Source organism: Penaeus chinensis, chromosome 33 (genome assembly GCF_019202785.1).
Source record: "Penaeus chinensis breed Huanghai No. 1 chromosome 33, ASM1920278v2, whole genome shotgun sequence".
Classification (NCBI taxonomy): Eukaryota; Metazoa; Arthropoda; class Malacostraca; order Decapoda; family Penaeidae; genus Penaeus; species Penaeus chinensis.
Genome location: NC_061851.1, coordinates 14145709 through 14160708, shown reverse-complemented (window position 1 = coordinate 14160708; position 15000 = coordinate 14145709). Strand labels below are relative to the sequence as shown.

General features: G+C 44.4%; 1 protein-coding gene across 1 annotated transcript in view; it reads right to left on the bottom strand.

Annotated features, from left to right (window-relative positions):
* LOC125043192 (carboxyl-terminal PDZ ligand of neuronal nitric oxide synthase protein-like) overlaps positions 1–15000 on the bottom strand; it is a 306847-nt gene that overhangs the window by 286629 nt on the left and 5218 nt on the right. Inside the window, exon 2 of the mRNA XM_047639193.1 lies at positions 4426–5055. Coding sequence (XP_047495149.1) covers positions 4426–4551 — 126 coding nt within the window. The 5' untranslated portion in view covers positions 4552–5055. The remainder of the gene's footprint in view (positions 1–4425; positions 5056–15000) is intronic.

Here is a 15000-nt window from a genome sequence, read left to right as displayed (position 1 = left end):
GCGCTCTTTGTGTGTGTGTGTGTGTGTGTGTGTGTGTGTGTGTGTGTGTGTGTGTGTGTGTGTGTGTGTGTGTGTGTGTGTGTGTGTGTGTGTGTGTGTGTGTGTGTGTGTGTGTGTGTGTGTGTGTATGTGTGTTTGTTTATGTATGAGTGCGTGTGTGTTTGTGCGGGAAATGAACATAAAACACCCAAACAGGTATGTATGCCCATTTAAAAGTAAAGAGAAAAGATATATATAAACAAACGCGTCAAACGAACACATTCCACATACCTTCCTCGGCATCTCGGTCACTAAGTCGTATCATCTTCCACGTTATGAGTTCGGATCCTCACTCCTCATCTCTCACCTCCCCCCCCCCCCCCCTTCTCCTCCCTCCAATCCTAAATATCTCCGCTGTTGACTCTCTCGCAGAACAAACACGCCGAGCTGGTATTACGCCCGCCATATCTTTGTTTACATTTCGCCCAAGTGGGTTATGTTCACCGAGTGTCGGGTCTCCCTCCCTCCCTCCTCCCCCGCTCCTCTTCCCCTTTAAATTCTCATAGCGAATTAAAACAAGGAGAATGAAAAATACGAGAAGAAAGAGGGCGCTGCCTCCTTCTGGTTGTTGGTGTGGCCGAGTGTGGTGCCTGGAGGCGTGCGTCTCGTCACCACACTCCTACCATCGCTACGCTTCCGCCACCACACTCCCACCATCACTACGCCTCCAACACCACACCGCGGAGATGGCGGCGTTACGGTTAATCTCACATATGTTGGAGTCGTTACAAAAAATCGCTGACGGGTTTATGGTTTACACAATGAAGGGACATCTGGTGTTGCCTCACGTCATGCAGGCACAGTAACTGCAAACCGTTTTTATATGACATGCAAAAAGGGAAAAGAGAATGCAGAGTGAGTACATCTGTCTTTGGGAATCTCGCTTAACGTGACACTACAAACTGACGCAGATGGATGAAGCGGACCATAAATTACCTTCTCGACAGATAGAACCGATACAAAATATGCGAACCAGAACAAAAATGAAAAAAAACGCCCTAAAATAAAATACATAAATTAATAGAAAAATAAATGAATAATAGTTTGTTGCCTGTCTGTACTACCTCTCTCGCAACAGGAGAGAATCTGGCCTGGAGGTTGATTGCCGGAAAAGAATGGAAGCCACAGAGGGACAAGTGGAATTCGTTTGTAGTGCGCGCGCGCGCGAGTATGTGTGTGCCTGCTTGCGTGGTCAGAGAGAAAGGTATTTGTACGTATATGTATATATATACATATACGTACACACAGACACACACACACACACACACACACACATACACACACACATATATATATATATATAAATATATATATGCGCGCGCGCGCGCGCGCGCGCGCGCGCGTGTGTGTGTGTGTGTGTGTGTGTGTGTGTGTGTGTGTGTGTGTGTGTATGTATGTATGTATGTATGTTAACTGTTTGTATGTATGTATGTATGTATGTATGTATGTATGTATGTATGTATGTATGTATGTATGTATGTATGTATGTATGTATATATATGTATGTATGTATGTATGTATGTGCATGTATGTATAATACACACACACACACACACACACACACACACACACACACACACACACACACACACACACACACACACACACACACAGCGAGCAAACACTCAAATATATAAACAAAATCTATATCTTAAAAATAAATCCTTCGATCTTATCAGTCTCAGAATACAGTAACGGAACCCAAACTCCAACACACACACACGAACGAACGGCCCCAAACGTTTCCTGTGGCCCGGAACATGTGAATAGTGATACATCCTCGTGTGCCGTGAGCCAAACCCTCACCCAATTACATAATTACCACTCTTATCATTCACAGCATGCTATATAGTCAACGGTAAAAAAAAAGATACTCTAGAAATATGCCACGTCATTGGTCTTTTTTCTCCTCCTCTCTCCTCCTCCCTGTTCTCTTGCTCTTTCTCTTTCCTTCCTGGTTTTGTCTTTTTCTTCCCCCCCTCTCTATCTTTGCTTTCCCCTATCTCTTTCTTTCCTCATTTCATATCTCTTTTTTGCTTCCTCTCTCTCTCTCTCTCTCTCTCTCTCTCTCTCTCTCTCTCTCTCTCTCTCTCTCTCTCTCTCTCTCTCTCTCTCTCTCTCTCTCTCTTCTTCGTATTATTACTCCTTTCTCTCATTCTTCCCTTCCCTCTTTTCCTCGTCCTTCCATCCCCCTTTCTCTTCTTCCTATCCTTTAATCAATGTTTTCTTTACTCTCTTCACTTATTCCTTTCACCCTCCTCTTCTTCCCCCACCCCTCCCTATCTCTCTTGTTCTCCTCTCCTTTGCATTCCTTCCTCCCCTCCCCCTCCCCTCCCCTCTTCACTGACATTGAACTTCGTGTTGTTGTTTTTCTTGTCACAACCGGATATCATGTTTGCTGATGAATGAACAACCCCCCCCTCCCTTCCTCCCTCCTACCCCTTCCCCTTCTTTCATCATCACCCCCCCCCTACATTATCAATCATTCACAACCCCCCCCATTGCCCTCCCCCCCCTCCTTTTCCCCAATCACTGCCTACCGCGTAACCTAGACTTTGGTTGCCCTGTATTCTTATTTAAATATATATTCTAACCATAATTTATCTACAACTCTGAACTGTAGCCAACCTCGACCCCTCCTCCTCACCCTAAAAAAGAATATATATATATAAATAATAACAATAACAATAATAATAATAATAATAATAATAATAATAATAATAATAATAATAATAAAATAACATAAAAATAAATAAATAAAGGCTAGGCAAGACAAAACCTAGCCTTATCCCCAAGATCAACAACAACAGCCAAGAGAAGGTCGTTTGTTGACGCAAAGAACCGGCGAGTTGCGCGTGGGAGCAAAACCCCCCTCACCCCCCCCCCCCCCCGCCCCCCGCGCAAACGTGTAAACAGAGGGCCGTGACCGAGAGCGAATCCGCCGGTCGCGAAAACGGGGTGAGAAAAGCAAACAAGACCTGTAAACACGTGGAAACTTGACGAGACGAGGATAAGGAGATAAGGAATAAGGGGCGAGAGAGAGAAGGGGGAAGGGAAAGGGGAAGGGAGAAAGAGAGAGAGAGACATAGAAAGAAAGAGGGAACGAGAACAAGAACAAGAAAGAGAAATATATATAAGAAAAAATATATATAAGTCAGGTCAAACGACAAAAAAAAAAAAATAGTAACTGCACTACATTTCATTAGGAAGGAAAAAAGTCGCACTTCTAACAAGGTTCGCAAACAAAAAAAAACTGAATTTCACGTATTTTCGCGCAACTTGAACGAAAAAAACAAATGCAAATTGTCTTTATCCTGAAATTAAATCGATTTACTATGCGGATCGAGTCTCTTTTATTCGTCACGCCTTTATCTATTCTGTTTTATACATCTGTCGACTAAAATTCGGAAAATATCGACTTAAAGCGAAAAAAAACACTAAGGTCGTGAAGGAACGCTATTGACAGACAAACGAGGAAAAGTAGCATACGGGCTAAAAACAAACACGTTCTTTTATCATCCAAACATTGTCAATACCAGTAAATAATTCATCTAAGACAGGAAGATTCTACAGAAAAATCACAGAAGAATCAAATAAATAAAATACCCATTTACAGCAAAGAGAAGAAAATTCTATGACCTCTTTGGGCCAGAGAGACCTATATGGACAAAGAGGAATATTATAAAATTAATAATAAAACATTGTAGCAACAAAAAATACTAATCTCTCTCTTGGGGGGGAAAACGACATATACCACAAAATTTAACGCTTAATATCTCTCCAGGGGAAAAAATGAAAAAAAAGAAGATTAAACAGCCAGCTACCAACTTTCCCAAGTGAAAATAAAAATAAATAATAAAAAAAATAAAACACCAACAGTCTGCTACCAACTTTCCGACACCAGAACCTTGCTCTGTTATGATCCAATTCGCTAATAAAAAAAAGGTAAAAATCCTGCGAAAAGGTTATTGTCTCCTTTATCTGCTCCTAATTGGTATCTGGGAACACCAGAGCTTCCGTTCTTTATTACAGTCATCGTAGCAGATCGTCGTTCCTTGTGCTATTGAAAGCGTGTTCTTTTATTCATTATTGTCATTTTCCTGTGACGTCACGAATTCGCAACGTTGCCAACACGTGATTCCCGACAAGAGTCTGGGAAATGAATCAAACATTCCTTACTGACAATTTGAAGGTATCGTAATTGGCGTAAATATCAATTCAAGAAGAATATTCATCAAATCTAAAACAAAACAAATGATAATAATAATGGAAGACAAAGAAAAGGGGAGAGAAATTGGGGAGGAGAAAACGAGAAACAGAAAACGCGAGAAGAAAATCCCGCTTAAAAAAAAAAAAAAGGAAAAACAAAACTCGTTGGCGCCTTACCTTGACGTTGAACTTGATGCCATGGCTGAAGGCTTCCTCCGGGTGTAAGGGAATCCTCGAGTCGTAGTCATCGTTCGTCACCAAGTTGTACTGTTTCTTGCTGGGCATCCGCATCTTCCCGCGCATCTGGCAACACGCTTCTCACTCCAAGCGAACGCGCGCACAAATAATTTATATGCACACGATATAGACTACACACGCGCGAACGCACTTTTTAGTATAAATATTTCCTTCTTATCTGATGCTGCCCATTGGTTGGATTTTGAGGAGAGGGGAGACGGGGAAGAGAACGAGAGGGAGAGAGAGAGAAAAGATAGGAAATGACCCGTGACGGCTACAGGTTGGCGCTGCTACAACAAAAGCCGTAGAAGGGGGGGAAGGGGGGAGAGTACGAGGATGGGGGGGTTGAGGGGGGAGGGGGTCAATGGGGTGGGCTAGTTGATCACTTTTAAATTTCCTTTCCTTTCTTTCTTTTCTTTTCTTTTTTTCTATTCTATTTTTTCTTCTTCACACGATGAGTTCACTTGTTTTCATTTTTTTTTATTTCTCTCTTTGGTGATGATGTGAATCACATCACATTAATGCAATGATTCAGCATTAATGCACTTTATTTTTTTATAAATATATATTCTGTAAGGAGAAAAGGAAGGTTAGTAGAAACAAAAAACATTTTTAATCAAAACACGAAATTATTTAAGGTGACGAATTTTATAAGCCACTCAATAAATATCGCGACTGAATTGAGGGTTGAAAAAAAAAAATGAAATGGAAAAGGAGGAGGAAGAATAGAAAAGTAAGCGGGGGATAGAAGGGGAGAATTAATATGGAAAAGAAGTGATAGGAAGAAACGAAGAAATATAAAATAAGAGAAACAACGGGAGATAGAGAAGGAAGAAGTGAGGTGCAAAGAAGAAGAAGAAGAAGAAGAAGAAGAAGAAGAAGAAGAAGAAAAAGAAGAAGAAGAAGAAAAAGAGGAGGGGGAGGAAAAGGAGGAGGAAAAGTAGGAGGATAAAAGAAAAAAAAATAAAGAAAAGAATGAAAAGAAAGAAAATGAAGACGAAGAGAATGGAAGCGAACAAAGCCAGCGAGAATGCAGTAAAGGGGACATGAAGGAAATGAAAAAAGTCGAGTATGAGAATGATGGATGGGAGGCCCCGGGGGAATGCAGGGAAGGGGGCAAGGAGGAGGAAGAGGAAGCCGAGGTGAATAATTGATGGGAAAACGAGGATTAAAAAAAAAAAAAAATGAAGTCGAGAAGGTGGATAATGGAAGGGAATGCAAGGAAAGGGTAAACAGGAGGATAAGAATGAACAGCAGAAAAAAAGATGGAGAGAAAAGCTAGAGGGAATGCAAGGAGGAGGAGGAGGAGGAGGAGGAGGAGGAGGAGGAAAAGAAGAAGAAAAGAAGGAGGAGGAATAGGGGAGAAGAGAAGAGAAGAAGAAGGAGGAGGAAAATAAGAAAAAAAAACTCAGAAAAAGAAGAAGAAGAGGAAGAAGCAGAAGAAAAGGAGAAGGAGAGTGCAAAGAGCTGGGAGCGAGCGAGTGCTTCCTCGTCCGCAGCGGAGCGTGGGTAAATGCAAGTCACAGCTCAAGCGCTCCGTCCGTCGCTAACGATGAAAAGGTGTCGAATCTATGAAACTCGCCTTTCGTTTCGTTTATACTTCTGCCGCGCGAGGGAGGACAGCGGCCAAGACAGCGAGAGATGTTCACAGGCGAGGAAACGCAACCAAGTAGCAAATACTACTACTACTACTAATAATAATAATGATAATAAACTAGTCTTGTTTGTGAGAATGTCTTCGCTTTGAGAAGGTTTTCGTTCGTCTTTCCTTTGTGATGGCCAGAGCACAGCGTTCGAGCGATGATCTCATGGTTTCTAATTTTTTTTCTTTCATTGCTTTCTATGCTCTCACTTCCTTCATTCAAATGGTGCCAAATTTAATTCTTTGTATCGTACGTGATGCCACATTTTCGTCCCACAAACCACATTATCTTGGTATATATAATTATCCTTCGTATTGTTAATAAAATTATCACAATCAAAGGCAATGCCCCCGTTGAAAAAAAAATAATGAAACGTTCAAATATATACAGAAATAAAAATGAAACGTAAAAAAACTATGTCAAACAACTATCCACATCTCCAATGACCACACACAGACAAAAATAATAATAACTGAAATACCTCACAGCCCACAACCCTCTGCAAAACACCCTCCCCCCCCCCCTATCCTCCCACACGCACATCCAGAACCACACCATAACCATAAATAAAGCCATTTCCACCAGGATCCTCTTTGGAAAAAAAAAAAGTGCCCATAAAAAAAAAAAAAACCACGCCCTCTATCCAAGGCCCCAAAATAATAACCTTATACGCTATCCACACCCTAATAAAATGCATATCAAACGACCCCTCTTTCCTCCCAGGGCCAGAGGAGTCACACTACCTGTCCCTTTTAGAGGTGTGTGAAATCGTGAATCGGTGTGCGTGTACCTTTTGACATCACAATGTTTACAGGAGAAGGAATTGGCGTGGATATACACGTAAGCAAATATGTAGGACTATATAAATACACGCACGGTAGGAAAATTCTCTGTAACTATGAAAGGATACACAAACCCACACAAAGAGTACATTCATGAACGCGTACATACCCCCCTCCCCCCATGCACACAAGCACGTTAATACACCACACGTTCATACAAACACACACACACACACACACACACACACACACACACACACACACACACACACACACACACACACACACACACACACACACACACCACCCCTGAACACATACATGCACACGCGCACGTGACCAAGACCGTCGTGGGAGGCTGGTTCAATTTCGACAACTAAACGGCAGATAATTTAACCAATTTTCTATAGAATTATCCCATGCTCTAACAACTCGGTTCGATAATATGGGCGTGATGGTGGAGGCGGAAGTATATGGGATATTGAGGAAGAATAGGAGGACGACAAGGTGGTGGTGGGGGGGGGGGTGAAGTGGAGGAGGAGGAGGAGGAGGAGGAGAAGGAGGAGGAGGAGGAGGAGGAGGAGGAGGTGGGGGTGGTGGAGGTGGTGGAGGTGGAAGTGGAGGCGACGGGTCACTAACAACAACGATATTCAAGGTATTTTAACACGAGAGGGAAGAAAAAAAGAGAAAAGAAAGAATATAAGAACAAAGGCAAGATACGAGACAACCAACGATTTAAAAAAGAGGAAAAAAGAAAAACTGAAAAACAACACACCCAAAAGATGAATATCACTAAAACGAAGAATACCAGAAGACGCACGCGCGCACAAGCACACACATATCCCAATCTTTCACTGAAGACAACTTTATAAAGGAATACAAGTCTTTGCTCCATGTAATAACAACAAACGCCATGCCTTTTAAACTACGTAGGCCTACTTATGAAACAGGCAGAGATGAAATAGGGAAACACTTCACAAAAACAATTTTCCAAACTACTGTGCAAAAAGGGGAAAAAACCCAGTTCTTTAAACGCTAGAGCTAAAAGATTTGTACCAAACCAGTGTACTGTACCCGCTAAATAAAGCCGTTTCATTTCAAATTTAAATGTTAAAAGTTGCGCATTTTCGTTCCCATTGATGTTCCAATCGCGAGATAAATCCACGGATAATGAAGCGAGCAGCGCAATGCGTGTCGCTGTCGGAAATGATTCCACTGCGGAACGATGGATCCAATACTAAAACTTGCTGCTTTAATTGATCATTGGATTATTCAGTATTTTTTTCGATGTTAAAATGACATTATCAACGATCAAACTCTTTCGAAAAGGATACTTTAGACACACGTATACTAGTACATGCCTAATACTTACGTACATTGCGAGTGAATAAGTGAGTGTGTGTGTGTGTGTGTGTGTGTGTGTGTGTGTGTGTGTGTGTGTGTGTGTGTGTGTGTGTGTGTGTGTGTGTGTGTGCGTGCGTGCGTGCGTGCGTGCGTGCGTGCGTGCGTGCGTGCGTGCGTGCGTGCGTGTGTGTGTGCGCACGTGTGTTTGTCTTTCCACATCTATCATAATCGCAAATGCTTCTTGCCGGACTTCACAGAGATGTTTTATCTTCTAACACAGGAAGGGGGAGACGCTGAAAGAACTTCTAGAAAACAAACTGAATTCAAGGAGCAGCCAACAACAGGAGCGAGTGAGCGAACTTCAAAGTGAGGGGAGAAAAAGACGGAAAGAAAGAATAAAAAAAAATAAAAAACACGAATGAAGTACTCAAACCTCAAAAAAGTGAGATTCGTCGGGGAAAAAAAGTTCCATTTTCGCCTTCGCAGAGATATTACCCTTTGCCGAGAGCGTTCGACTCCCCCCCCCCACTATCCACCCACTCCCTTCTTTCTCTTACCCCTCCCCTTCCCTCCCCCCTCTCCCCTCCCATCTTTCCCAAGCAGACGCCGTGGGGGGGAGAGGGGAGGAGGGAGGAGAGGGGGAGGTGGAGGAGAGGGCGATGTGTGAGGGACGAGAAGGGTGGAAGGGGAGAGGTAAGGAGGTGGAAGGGGGGACGAAGGGGGAGTAGGGGTGGGTAAGGAGGTGGAAGGGAGGAGAAGTAGGAGGAGGGGGGGGGGGGGATATCCTCAAGGTGAAAGAAGCAAGTCAGTCAACCCAGGACTTCCGGCCATCTTCCTACGATATGACGGCGGTAGGAGGGAGTGAAGGAGTGGGAAGGGGGAGGAGGAGTGGGAAGGGGGGGAGGAGGAGGAAGAGGAGGAGGAGGAGGAGGAGGAGGAGGAGGAGGAGGAGGAGGAGGAGGAGGAGGAGAAGGAGGAGGAGGGGGAGGAGGAGGAGGAAGAGGAGGAGGAGGAGGAAAAGGAGGAGGAGGAAAAGGAGGAGGCGGGTGGAAGGAAGGAGAAAGGTGTGGAGGAGATGGTTGATGGGAAGAAGGGAGAGTAAGAGATAAAAGAGAGAGAGAAAGCGGGAAGGACGGCCAGATGGAAGGGGACGGGGCGGGGCAGAGGGAGGTACAAGAGCAGGGAAGGGTGGGGGGGGGGGGGGGGGAGTGGGAGAGGGACTGAGAAGGGCAGGGTCGGTGGGGGGGGGGGTCTATTGCTCGCCTGGGGGTCAGAGTCTTGGCCTTTTCGACTTCTTGGCTGCCTCTGTGTGTCTTCGTAAACCGCGAAAGTGCTTTATGAATTACACTCTTACCTGTCTTCTATCTATTTCTTCTTCTCGTACTTCTCTTTCGCTTCCATTTTGTTTTTATATATTTCTTTCATTTTACTTATACATTTTTTTTTTCTACAGGAAAGCTGCTATTGATTCTTATCTTTTGTATTTTACCTAAAATAGTGTATAATCTTTCCCCATCTATAACACGATTAGGATCTTTATGACTTATTTAGAAATCCTCTTCCAAGACCCGTACATACCACATGAGTTTCTGTGAGGGAGCGCAAGTGTACGTTTATACTGTATACGTGGGTGTATCCATGCGTGTATCTATATCCATATGGGGGCGTGCGTGTGTATTCATGCATTTACGTATGCCTAGTGTATTTCTGTCTGTGTGCGTGTCGTGTGTTTTCCGGCAGCCTCGCGTTAGAAAGGTAAAACGAAGACTTTCTCTCGACGAAACGACCAAGCTGCTTCGTCACGACGGACTCAATAAGCGTTACGATGTGAAAAAGAAGAGAAAAAAAAAGAGAAAAAAAGGAGATGAGAAAAAAAAGGTCACCCCCGAACGTATACTGCCTCCCATGAAATTTTGACTCGAGTAAACAGCTACTTTTGAAGAATATGTCAGCGAGCGAGAGCGACATAATTCAGAGGATATTTTTTCCCCTACATTTTCTCTCTATAACGATGCAAGATGTTTTCTTACTCTGTTTTTCTGCCTGCCTCCCTGTTTGTCTGTCTGTCTGTCTGTCTGTCTCTCCCCCAGTCTGTCTCTGTCTGTCTGTCTGTCTGTCTGTCTGTCTGTCTGTCTGTCTGTCTCTTTCTCTCTTTCTTCTCTCTCTCTCTCTTCATTCTCCCCCACAGCGTCAGTGACAATGAAGATTACATTTTGGGTCCAAGTTCACCACCACACCTGGGAACGCTAGCGTCATGGGGTAGGGTGGTAGGGGGGGGTAAGAAAAGGGTTGGGCGGGGGGGGGGGGGGGGGTAGACGAGTACAGGACCTACGTGAGCGGCAGCAGGGCGAGACGTGGAATGAAAGTAGGGACAAATCTTGAACAAATAGGGGAATGGTGGAATAAATATGTGGAATAAAGATACGATGGTGGAATGAGAGGTGGGATAGAGTTACGAACAGGGGAATGAGGCGAGGGAGACAATACAAACAGAAGAGAATGTAATGCAAGCTCGCAAAAATGGAATGAAATGAAGAATGAAGGCATAAGTGGAATGCGATATGGAACCAATATACAAATGCAAAGAGAAGTAGAATGAAGAAATAGGGAAAGGAGAGGTGGAAGAGGAGCTAAGGAATACGAGGTGGAGTAAAGGGCAAACCAGACGACAAATAAAGAGAAAGAAAATAAAAATGGACGCGGCGAACAAAAGAACTTCCTAAACAATTAAAAAAATGGAAGACTTTAATGAGATCGGTGAAAGTGGATGCGCACGAAAGAACATGCCCGGCGATTCATCAGTGGAAGCCAAGTGGAAAAATATAATAAAGGAAAGGAGGTTGAAAAAACGAGAACATATTGAGAAGTAGTGAAGACAATAATAACAATAACTATAATAATAACACACTAATTCTAAAAAAAACTGTTATAATATCAAACATAATTATGATAGAAACCATAAGCAATAACAACGACAACAAAAACAATAGCAATAATAATAACGACAAAAGTAATATCACAAAAACTATTGCTCATTTCCCTATCTCTCCTAACCAAAAAAAATCAAGCCAAGAACACATACCCTAAGGCAAATACTTAAAAAAAAAAAAAGAGAAGCTAATCCTCCTCCTTGCATTGCAAATGAAAAAGGGGGAGGGGGATCAGAAGCGCTTATTCGCCAACACAAAACACGCGCAGCTAAAAGGCTTGATGTGGCCAGAGAAGCCGAGAGCGACAGGGAGTGGAGTTGAGGGGGAGGGAGAAGGGGGGGAGGGGGAGGGAGAGGGAGAAGGGGGGAGGGGGCGGGAGAGAGGAGTTGTGGGAGGGAGGGGAGAGGAAGAAGGGGGGGAGGGGGAAGGCTATGAAGGGGGAGGGGGTGTGAGGGATGAGTAGAAGGGGGAAGGGAGAAGGGGGTGAGGGGACGAGGGAGAGGAGTGAGGGAGCGGGGGAGGATTGGGGGGAGAAGTGCCGGAGGGAAGGGGAGGGGAGGGTGTTGGTGGAGGGCTGGGAGGGTGGAGGAGGGGTGTGTGGGAAGGCTGGAAGGGCGGGGAGGGGAGCAGGAATTGAGGAGGGGGTTGGGGTAGGGATGGATGAAAGGGGAAGAGGGAAGGAGTAGGGGAGAAGCAAGGGAGTAGATAGGATGGATAAAGAAAAAAGGAGGGAGAGGGGGAGGACAGAATGAATAAAGAATGGAGGGAAAGAGGACTGAATACTGATATAAGGATGGGAGAAGGGGAAGACAAATCCGGAGGAAAAAGAGACTACGAGGAAAGAGGAAGAGCGCTCCGGAAAGAGAAGAGAAGAGAAGAAGAGAAGAGAAGGGAAGAGAAGAGAAGGGAGGAGGCAAAGAGGGGTAAGGGGTATGGGGTAGGGTGAAGGGCAAACGCTGGAAGTGAGAAGGCGGGGGCACGCAACACCGCCCCGGGTCATCACTGGAAGGTGTTCGTCCAAGATCTCCAAGGATGATTCATCGCCCTCCCCCCCTCCCCCCACCTCGCCGCACGGGGGGACAGCTTTATTTGGCACAGGAATACTTTGTGTGAATACTTATAGCAGTATAGTGGTAACAGTCATAGTAATAGTAGCATTAGCATTTGAAGTAGAAGTCGAAATAGAACAAGATGTTTTAGAATTAGTAGTATAAGTAGCACTAAGAGTAGTAATAAAAATATAAATATTAACATTAGTATTAATAGAAATAGTGATAATAATAATAATGATAATAATAACAATAGCAACAACAATAATCAGCAGCCATGGTTCTGGAGGTGAAATCGATGATCCACACGTCATAAAGTTAACTCAAAGAAGCACTTACAACCAGTCGCTATGGTGGCAAATATACCAGGGTGAAAACAAACACTAAAATGACAACCGCTCCTGACTGAGAAACGTCGAAATACGGTATGCAAATAATAATAATAATAATAATAATAATAATAATAATAATAATAATAAATAGCATAGACTATCAAAACTTCCGAGATGGAAAAGTGAAAGAACACAGACCCCTTCCGCTATTTGAAACACACGAAAAATAACAATGCAACAACTTCTACAACACCAGGCGGGTACGAAAACATTAAATGGCAAAGGGGTTGTTTGTGTACCAAAGTGACACTCTAAACTGAATTCTTGATGTGACCAGAGGAGTGTGTTGAGAAATGAAGACGAAATGGCACTTCTGAAACATGCTTCGGGATCGAGGTAGAAGAAGAAGAGGAGGAGGAGGAGGAGGACGAGGAGGAGGAAGAGGAGGAGGAGGAGGAGGAGGAGGAGGAGGAGGAGGAGGAGGAGGAGGAGGAGGAGGAGGAGGAGGAGGAGGAGGAGGAGGAGGAGGAGGAGGAGGAGGAGGAGGAGGAGGAGGAGGAGGAGAGGAGGAGGAGGAGGAGGAGGAGGAGGAGGAGGAGGAGGAGGAGGAGGGGAAAGGGGAAGGGCTAAGATGTTGGGGGGGGGGGGAGTTTTCCGCGGTGTTGTGTTAATCAACGGGCGTGGTTATGTACGTTACGGCGACGTGTTGTGAAATGGTCTGCGGGGTTTACAGTGTGTTGAGTCTTGGTGTCGAGATAATGATGGGGTTGTTGTATAGGGTAACACGGTGTTAAAACTTTGCGTTGTAGCATGGAATTACAAGCAGCTGTTTGGCGTTGTTTCGCAGCGTGGTGTTAATAAGCAGCATGTTGTGGCAAAGAATAAATAGTTGTTTTTTTTTAGTTTAAAAAGCTGGGAAGACTAGCGTGTTGTATTGTGACGCTTGTGTGGTGATAAAAACTTGGCGTTGTGATACATTAATGTGCGTCAAACGTGTGTTTTGGAATATTGCAAGAAATTTTCACAACCTCGCTGATTGCAAGCGCTCGAAAAGGTAGTCTTTCCTTTGCCGGAAATTAATGATAATGCCCAGTGGTATTGATTTGAATACGATGCAAATGGCTCGCAGCGACACGGCTAAATGAAGGTAAACACGGAGTTTACCTTATCGCTTAATTTACTCACATGGAAAAATTACACTGATACCTTATTTTGATTTCGCGGGACCTCCCTCCCTCCCTCCCTCCCTCCCTCCCCCCCCCTCTCTCTCTCTCTCTCTCTCTCTCTCTCTCTCTCTCTCTCTCTCTCTCTCTCTCTCTCTCTCTCTCTCTCTCTCTCTCTCCCTCTCTTTTTCTCCCTCTCTCTTTCTCTCCCTCTCTCTCTCTCTTTCTCTCCCTCTCTCTTTCTCTTTCTCTCCCTCTCTCTTTCTCTTTCTCTCCCTCTCTCTTTCTCTTTCTCTCCCTCTCTTTCTCTCCCTCTCGGAAACGAAAGTAGTTATTTAGAGGATAAACATCAGGTTTAAACACTTATCATAACTATGCACGAATAAGTTTTATACCAAAGAAATAAAAGGAAATATATACACTCTTCTCAACTCTAGTACAACGAGTAAGCTAGTAACGCTGTCGCTGTACGGACATGCAATGTACATGAAAATAACCTGGATATTTACAGCTAGAGATCAATAGACATCGATGGCAACCAGAGTTTATCTCTTCAGAGCTGGAGCTGCGCATGGCAACAAGAGACCGGGAGTGGGGGGTGGGGGGATAGGAAGGTAGGATGAAGAAATAGTAGAGGAGGGTATGGGGGGGAGGGAGGACAAAGGAGGGATAGGAGAGGGAGGGATGACGGATGGGGGAGGGGGGTGGAATAATGTAAGATAAGGAAGAAAGATGAAAGAGGGGAAGGAAGAGAAGGGCAGAAAATAAAGATACGACACGAAGAACGAACGAGAGACACAAATCAAGAAGAAAAAAAGATAAGAAGAGACTTAAGAAAAGATTTAGAGCAGAAATGAGGAACACAAAAAAAGAGGGATGAACACTGGGACCGAGGAGGAGGAGGGAAAAAAGGGGAGACGAAAAGAGAACCAGAGAAAGGGGAAGAGGAAGGTATAACATGGATTTGGAACTGGAGAGATCTGTGGTTAAGCGGTCCCCATGCCATGATTTCACCAGCCTCTCAATGGGGCGGCGTCGTGAGTCGGAAATATGGGGCAGCCGAGAGGGCCCGGAGGGGAGCGAATGGTGGGAATTACATAATCCGAGAGAGAGAGAGAGAGAGAGAGAGAGAGAGAGAGAGAGAGAGAGAGAGAGAGAGAGAGAGAGAGAGAGAGAGAGAGAGAGAGAGAGCGAGAGAGAGCGAGAGAGAGAGAGAGAGAGGGAGAGGGAGAGAGAGCGAGAGCGAGAGAGAGAGAGAGAGAGAGAGAGAGA